The 8,966-nt window shown below is 34.8% G+C and overlaps 1 protein-coding gene across 1 annotated transcript; it reads left to right on the forward strand.

Moving 5' to 3' along the window:
• On the forward strand, positions 4,761 to 6,562 carry LOC8075757. The gene is made up of 7 exons (XM_021461774.1): positions 4,761 to 4,918; positions 5,177 to 5,302; positions 5,373 to 5,459; positions 5,637 to 5,699; positions 5,803 to 5,847; positions 5,934 to 6,188; positions 6,280 to 6,562. The coding sequence occupies exons 1-7, from the start codon at positions 4,796 to 4,798 to the stop codon at positions 6,346 to 6,348; spliced, it is 768 nt and encodes a 255-aa protein (XP_021317449.1). The 5' UTR covers positions 4,761 to 4,795; the 3' UTR covers positions 6,349 to 6,562.

Below are 8,966 nucleotides of genomic sequence, written 5' to 3' on the forward strand. Positions count from 1 at the left end.
TCTCCATCCTTAGGCACATTAAACAAGATAAAGTTATGTTACATGATTTACTTATTTATGTGTGGTAAGTTCAAAAGATTAAGCATTTAATATTGCATTTAAGTTCACAAGAAAGAAAAGAATGAAATTGCTTAACTAATGGAAGGATTGTCTATCTCTATATAAATTTTCAAATAAGTATGACTATCATCTTCCCAAGATTGAATATAATATTTTAACTTGTTTAGTTAAGACAGAGATTAAGAGGACGGTGTCATAAACAATATTAAAAGATAAATCATGTTGAGTTAACCAGGTTGATCAATTTAAGTTATAACTCTAATATGTTTGTGTTTTAATTTATGTACACACTAAGATCAAGAGGAGAGAGTGACCACTTACCTTAGAATATTACCTTCATTATTAGAGTGTGATGGCACTAACTGATGAAGGATAAATGCCTGGTGGTCCTTCCTCTTGCATCTTGAGTTGTTCATACACATCTTGTCTCCTCTGTTGCACTCATTCTTTTTGCCATCTTTTGCTTCTTTAATCTATTGACTCTTTTCACTCCAATCATTATTATGCCTACAATAGATTAGTGGACAACACATACGCGAAGGAATATACAAGTAATGACAAAGGCATTGTTGTAACACACCTAAGGGTCATTTTCTATGCTACAAAAAGGAATTTGCTTGAGCATACTTAGCATAGCGCTTTAATTACTTCTTTCTAAGGGTTTGAATTTATTTTCCCATCTTATGTTTTGATTCTCAAATATCGGCATTATGAATCAGCTCAAGCTTATACAAATAAAGTAATAGTAAATTTAGAGATTGCAAACCATCGTGTGGGGCGATGGGAGCATGAGATGTGGAAGAACTTGGTTGGATCGTCCAGAGAAGTTTGACCTTTCTTTCTCTTGTCTTAGCTTCTTGACTGCAGAAGTGAGAGTGCTTTGATTGTGGAACATGTTTTGTGGCACCCTTCTTTCTTCTTGGCTACGAGTGAGTTGTATATTCCTTATGCAAAATTATTGTATCTCTTCATCTCCAGTGTGAGTTCATCTCAGGACTTTCCCAATTTGAATTTGGAAGTTTTCCTGCAGGGGTTAGTCTAACAAAATATTCCAATATCTACTACAACATACTATCAGCTCAAAAATCAATCTAGACACCACGTCTAATTTGATTTAGGAAGGCATTTTAACCTAAGCACCATGCTTAATTCAAAAAGTCTTTGAAAGTAAAAATCAACACACCTCTTAGTTCAAGAATCAAACTAAACACCTCGTCTAATTATGACTCAAGAAAATAGTTTAAACTAAGCACCATGCCTAATTCAAACGGTGTATGAAAATACTCCAAACCTTAAGGATACTATAGCAAACAAAGGTAACATGAAAGTTTATAGAGTGTTACTCAAATAGTGATGAAAAAGCATGATTATTGTTCAGCAAATTGAGTATATCTTAAAAGTAGGGACAACCAAGATAGTATAGCAACATTGCAAGAGCTGTATCTATGAGAGCATATCCCCCAAGCTTTACTTTTTCAAAAATCAAGATTGGATGAAAGTAATTCAATGTTGCATAGTGATTGGTTGGACATACCCACTACTAGAAAACCCCCTATGTAGTCACGCTTTATTTGTAACGCACATTAAAAGCGTCTCTATGTTGGCACATAAAGATGTTATTTGACACAATTTCAAGAACGCATCAAAGTGTCACGATATTTAACACACTTTCAACGTTAAGAGATATTTAAACACATTTTTAACACGCTATTAAAATCATATTAAAAATACACGAAATTAGAAACGCTTTTAACCGTCAGTAACATCTACACACGTTGTAAAGCGCATCTCAAAATCGTCAATAGACACCTAAAAATGCTTTCTGACATACAACTAAAAACGTATAAAAATGACACATAGTTAGACATGCTTTCAACCGTGAGTAGGATGAAGACACGTTGTAAAGTGTCTCAAATAATCATTGTTAGGTGTGTAGAGATGTTTTTTGTACTATACAAAAATATGGCTAGTTGATACGAAATTAGATACGCTTTTAACATTACTAGCTGGTAGAGACATTTTAATTTGTATTAGAAATTTGTTCTTAACCATGTAGAGACGATTTTTGATGCGAAATTGAAAACGTGTAACCTACTGAGAGGGCTTTAAGCTAACATGGCATATTGTTTACCAGAGTTGATATGGCGTATCTTTCACTCGAGCTGACATTTCATAAATTATTCGTGGCTAAAATAGTATAAACATTAATTGTGTTTTGGTTTCTTTCAGTTAAAAATACTAGTGAAATCGCTAGTGTTTGGCATACATGTTTGATAGAGTACGCACTTAATAATAATAATAAATATAAAAATAGGTCACACACTTGAATTGGGAAAAATATGGTCACTCACTTGATAATTAAAAATAGAAAAAAATGCTAGATTTGGTCACACACTTATAATAATAATAAATAGGAAAAAATGTTGGATTATAGACTCGATGTAAGCATTAAAGGATTAAGACCAGCATGTCTTACCATTGCGCCAATCATTTAGCTTTGTATGATGGGATTAATTCTTTTATTTGTTTATTATACATGTAGATTTTCCATAATAGCACAGTAGGATTTGTAGGAGCCATGTAAGAAAAGAAAAGAGGTGGCATGAAGTAGATTGGCTAGCCGTTGCTCTAGAAATTCAACATTGAATTGCCGCTATTGTTTAACTTATAACCAGGACAGAGCAAGGAACAAATAAATAAGCCATGTTACAGGTCTCTTGGATTACACTATTTAATCAAATAGGAAAATTTGTATGCTAAACAAAAATAATCCAATAAGTTTGACACCTACTTAAAGTAATATAGACTAGTTCATTCTCATGCAGAGAAAGAAAAAACCCACAATGTTTATCTATAGCATCAGAAGACTGAAAAAAACCAAGCCTTGTCTAACTTTCTTCATCTGCGGAGAGTTCTACACCCATGTCAAAATTATCTCGAGGGCTAACTCTCACCACAGTGTTCCATGGTTCAGCTTTTGGGTCCTCGACATAAAACACTTGCTGAACTTGTGATGAAAATACAAAAGGATCATCCTCTAATTTATCACCGGTGTGTATTTTCCGTGAAAAATTCACATGACTGTATCCAAACTCATCTTGTCGAAGCCCAGCTTTATGATGAACATCATACCATTCACATTTGAAAAGCACTACCTTGTAGTTTGCATATGACAATTCAACTATATCTGATAATCTGCCAAAATAATTAACCCCATCATCAGCAATGTTGACCACACCGCTGTTTTGTGTCAACCGTGCAGCCTCACGACTCAAAGTGTGGAACCTAAAACCATTAATAATGTAACCACTATATGTCACACCACATCTGTTTGGTTTTGCAGCCAAAGCTCGGACCTTTGTCGTGATGCCTGTTCCATCACCTAATATAACTTGTATTTAAGGGGAAAAACTTATGTATATTACTTCTATTAGTCCCTTGCCAAATTTGCAGCAATTTTAGATGTACAAACCTTTTGCTCCAACCAGTCAGGAAAGTGTTGATCCATCAAATTTTGAATGCAGGAAGGTGTCAGGTTAGTTGAGGGACACAATAATTTGCTTTTCTCCTCATCCAAGAATTCTCTACAACAATAGCATCAATGTCATGTCATCAAGTCATTGCACGTGGATCATCTCGAATCATTCATGTTTTCAACCATCTTAATATATGTGAGCAAGAAGTAGAAAAACTTATGTGCTTTGAGGAGCCTATATGTAACAGGCTCATAGTGGTGTGAGTGGTAACCTAATTGATAGTGTTGTGAGCAGATACATGAATTTGTCCTTTATGTGTATATGCACAGGTTGGACTGCACCTCTCTTTCATATTTTACAATTTGTTTAATGAATTTTAGCTTATCCCGTATAGTTGGCATCATCTGGTTACATTGATTCATTCTCCTTTATTTCAGGCTATCTGAACCAACAGGAACTCTAGAGCCATAGATATGAATGCTAATTTGAAATTCAAGTAGATGAAAAGTGCTATACTAGAGCATTTTTCTTTAACTTATTTGCATAACATTTTAACCTTTAGTGTTATTTTGCATTATGGGTTCTACCCTCGGCTCTGGACCAACAAGAGGAAGCTCATTATCTAAGAGTCAAAGAATACTTATTTTGTGAGCTGTTTAAGAGAACCAAATAGCATAGTGCTCTACTCGCTAGCATTGTCATACAACAATTTCTATTTTTCTCTACCAAAATTATAAACGCACCTGCGAAAATCTTCAAGTTCATCACAGTGCCGCAGCACGTATCGATGAGCCTGAACAAGAAGCTTCTTATCAAGGTTGATGCCAGTACACTTTCCAATAGGTTCACCAACAGTATCAAACAAGTAAAAGTCTGTTATTTCATCAGATGGTCCAGGATTTCTAGATGGCCTTGTAAAACGGGTGGTTCCTCCTATAAATCTAGAACAAAAGGTCAAGCACTCCTCCATGCGAAATAACACCCAAATAAAAGATTTGAAATGACACCCAAATAACTCTATTGTGCAGGAAACTAGAAATAAAAGAAAGGTTCATAGGATAGAACTCTGGGAGGCAGCTCATAAAAAAAAGAATGGCAGATACACTACAGAAAAGATGGAGACATTGATGGTACATACATTTTCTGGTTCAAATGTTTTATGCTTGATCTGAAAATCAGTTTACAATTTCGTAACCTTCCTATATACTCATTTCAATAGGTTGCATCTTATGAGGAATTAAAAAAAAGGAGAGGGAACAATGATGGTAATCGTCTTTCATCCAAAGATTACAATGAAGTGTTCAATGATATTGTTGGCAAGGAGTTTAAAGCACGTGGATACTATGATGATAAGTACTGGAGTCAAGTACAAGTTTCTCAAGGTTTAACTTTTGTTACTCAATCTGAGGAAGAAAGAATGTACCAAGAGAAAGTAAATGCATTGGAAAATAAGATGGAATGCATGAGTGGTGCCATGAAGTACTGGGTTACTTTTATGTCAAAAAAGTATCCAGAAGACGATATGATAAAGGCAATGGGAGCAGCTTTACAAGATAAAGTAAGCATATGTTGAACCATGCCCCCCTCTCTCCCTTTGAATAAGAGCTAATTTTTTAACCTTGTTGGTTCAAAATTTTCAGGCAGGTGACAATTATGACCATGAGTGTACTGATGATGACATCTCTGAAAATTATGTTTCCATACATACTGATGGCATCCATGAAGACTCAGATGCTGATGTGAACTCTCCAACAATTGAAGTGCAGGTATACCTACTTTGTCATTAGCTATAATAATATTTAAGTTCTTGCTAATGTCTTGTAAAACATGGTTTAGGCCAACCAGCAACAACAATCTGTCTATGGAAGTCCTAAACAAACTGAAGTCCATACATCTACACCACATGAGAAAACAACTTCAAAGGTATGCTACAAAGGCCTACTCGACTATCGATGCACATGCCAAAAATCTAGAAATATATCTGTTGTCACCAATAACATCATTCTTGATACATGATTCGGTCTACTGTTTGCTTAATTCAATGCCTCTAATATTTATATTTTCTTTTTCCATATTAACTTAGCTAAACTATGCTTACAGGAGGCACAACCTAACGAAAATGTAATCATGAATTTATCATGTGATCCCATATTGCACAACATGGTATGTCCAAGCTAATAATGTAATATTGTTTCATTTGAAATATAGTGGCTGAAACTGAATAAGTGATGCTATGTTTTGTTGCTTTAAATCATTTCTATTATAGAGAACTCGAAGGACTAAAGCCTCCAACATGAGCATACCAGAATCAGTATGTGTTTTCCTTTGTCTTATTTCTTTTCAAATCACATTGGTTACCTTTTTAAAGAACATATGGTCATGTTTTATAATTTGTAGAGACAAGAGGAAGTCTATCTTATTTCACTAATAAACAAAGGCAGAGTTGTAGCCAAAGGGAGGTTAGTGACTACTGATAGCCGAAGAGAGATTTTAGGAACAAAGCTCGGAACAGAATACTGGGGAGTTTATGTTAAAGGCCTTGAGAATATTGAGCGTGGCAATATTGGAGATGAGGAGATACCTAGACAATTTGATCAGATCCGTACACTAATTGATGCTATTGGCTATGTTATTGCTTGGCCAAGTACACATGTAAGTTTGTTTTTTTATTTCATTTCAAATAGTACATGTGGCTGAATCATCTTCAAATTGAGTTATTCATCTAACACATGCTCCATTGTAGGTGAAGAAAGCTAGAAGTTCATCTCGTACTCGCAACAAGTTGGTATCTGCAGCACAGGGACAGAGCTAGATGGGAAGCATAATAGAAATTTCAAAGTGAACAAGATAGGTTTTAGTTAAAAGATATTTAAATAATATTTGTATGATATTGCCACTTTGTCTATGCTTCTTTGTGAACACAATTGTTTGTTTTGTGATGGACATGTTGGCTATCGATTTAGTCAAATCCTTGATGTTTTGTCAAGGGCGAATGTAATACATTGATGGTTTACTTTTCAATTTAATCATGGAAAATAGAAAATAAAATAAAAACATATTCTAATGTCTACATTCATCTTGATGCACTATATATATATATGAAAATATCTTGTTGGGATGTAATAAATCGTTACAATATAACGTGTCTACACTACTACACACAAAGTATAGATATATGTATGAAATCGTTTCTGCATGTCTTAATACATGCTATGACATTACTAAACAACGTATCGATATATGTAGACATGCAATAAAAACGTGGCTGCAATATTGTTTCTACTTTTGTTAACACGCGTTTAGACGTTACTATAAAACGTCTCATCTGCCACGTCACCTCTCCACGTCAGCTGCCATGTCACCTCTCCACGTCAGTTGCCACATCACTCTCCATGTCAGTTGCCACATCACCTTTCACGACAACTTCCACATCACCTACTATATCATCTCTATACTCCTTAATGCACAATAATGCATCACTACAAAACGTGACATATGTAGTAGACACGAATTATGAATGTATCTACAATATTGTCTCTAAATTTTTTTCACACATAACGAAATGTTACTATACGACGTAAGTATACTAATAGACACACTTTAAATGTGTATCTATAAAAGCGTATCAATATACTTAGACATGCATCTAACGTGTCTATGAAATGTCTGTTCATCTAATATATACGCTTATGAAAATCGTATATACGGAGCCTGACACGGTCCATACGAAGACGCTTCTAACACGTTTTCATAAAACATGCCTATATTCCTATAGAGACAAATTAAAGCGTGTCTATTGTCTAAAAAAGCGTAGCTACAGGGGGGGTTCTCTAGTAGTGACCTTTCATTTGTTACTCCTTTGACCTTATTGCTCTAATCCTAGAGGGTTAGTGACAAGAATACCCGAAGGAATATTTTCATAATTATAATTCTATGGTCAACTAACAAGGGTAGCACAGTAGAAGAACACTCATGTCATGGTCTAAACAGTGCTTGTTTTAGGACACTAAGCTTGTCCTTGGGATACCTTCAAGATGTGGTTTGGCGAAGTGGTTTCCCTTCCAACACCACTCTAAGTGTATTATTCACCACAATGAGATCTACAATATTTATGGTAAATTTATGTGTCTACAACCACTCTCTTAATGATTTTATTAATAGTTAGAATAAGGGGGCTCAGGATCTCGTGTGTGATAACATTAGAGACTAATTGGCAGGAGATTTCTCATATGAGCATGGGTCTGATAGGGTGTTTAATGAAATAATTCACATGCTCGACAATATGATCTCCCTTTTAAAACTCCAAGGGTGTCTCTTCATGGTTGTCTATAGGCAATAAGTTTGCCTCTATTATTTCACGGCTATGACATTTATTAGATATTTTATTTTTTAGGATTTCCCATGAATTCATGTCCCTAAGGTTGGTCTCGTCTAAAGCTTTCTCTAAACTTGGGTGAGTTTTGTTTATCAAAGAAATTGATTTCAGCATAACATTTAAATTTAGACCAAGTTTAGATGCTAGTGCCAAAACTTCATCTTCTTCCATCCTTTGACAATAGCATATGTATTTCTAATATGTTCTATGTGTTCCTGCTATTGTCGTTGCTCTTCTTGGGTATTCCTATAATTTTCATGACTCCTATTCTTAGAATGTCTTGATGGATTTCTAGGGTCATTATGAAGTTTAGTAGAAGGAGCATAAAAAGATTTATTGGGGTCAAGGATGGGTTTGGAGATGGGTTCAAGGACATTTAATATGGACATAGAAGGGGAGAAGATAGAATTTATTTTTGAGTGGCTTGGCTCTCCTTCTATGGCACTACTTGGCATGCCATCCTTGAATTCTTCCCAATGTCTTTTTAGGAAGGAAAGGAAGTTAATGATGCTTTTCCTAAGATACTCTTTTGGGAAGATCTGAGATGCATTGATTTATGAGCATCTTGGCTAATTGGAAGTCTAAATCATTAAAGTGGAATTTTAAAGGTTTAGGATTGATAGCTAAATCTTAAGAATGATGTGATTGTATTTTAGTTATCAAGACTTCTGTTTTTCGTTTAGATAATAAATCCTTTTCTTCTTTTGGGGAGTTCAAAAATAGCCAGAGCAACTCTTTTGAGCATAAACTCTTGCTTTTAAGAAAGGAGTCTCGAGAAGATAAATCAAGGGATTCCTTGTAACTCTTGGTAAGACCCAAATGTTGAATAAACATGGGGCCTTGCAAACCAAGGTCAGGATTGATGATCCCATGATATATTTGAGAAGGGTATAGTATGTAGACATGGGCATAACTTATAGATATTATGATAAGGTTTATGCTTTAAGCTTTTGCACATGCCATAAAGGTAAATAGCAATAGAATTAAAAACATCCATAAGGATGAACACAAAAATAATGAAGAGACTGGGTTAAAAATAGGAAAATATAAAAGTA

The sequence above is a fragment of the Sorghum bicolor genome, chromosome 5, assembly GCF_000003195.3.
Source record: "Sorghum bicolor cultivar BTx623 chromosome 5, Sorghum_bicolor_NCBIv3, whole genome shotgun sequence".
NCBI lineage: Eukaryota > Viridiplantae > Streptophyta > Magnoliopsida > Poales > Poaceae > Sorghum > Sorghum bicolor.

Excerpts from the sequence above, each read along its gene's own strand:
- LOC8075757 (XM_021461774.1), top strand. The coding sequence starts at position 4,796 with ATGATGGTAATCGTCTTTCATCCAAAGATTACAATGAAGTGTTCAATG. Across the intron at positions 5,303-5,372 it reads CTCCAACAATTGAAGTGCAG|GCCAACCAGCAACAACAATC; the intron begins GTATACCTACTT and ends AACATGGTTTAG. Across the intron at positions 5,460-5,636 it reads ATGAGAAAACAACTTCAAAG|GAGGCACAACCTAACGAAAA; the intron begins GTATGCTACAAA and ends CTATGCTTACAG.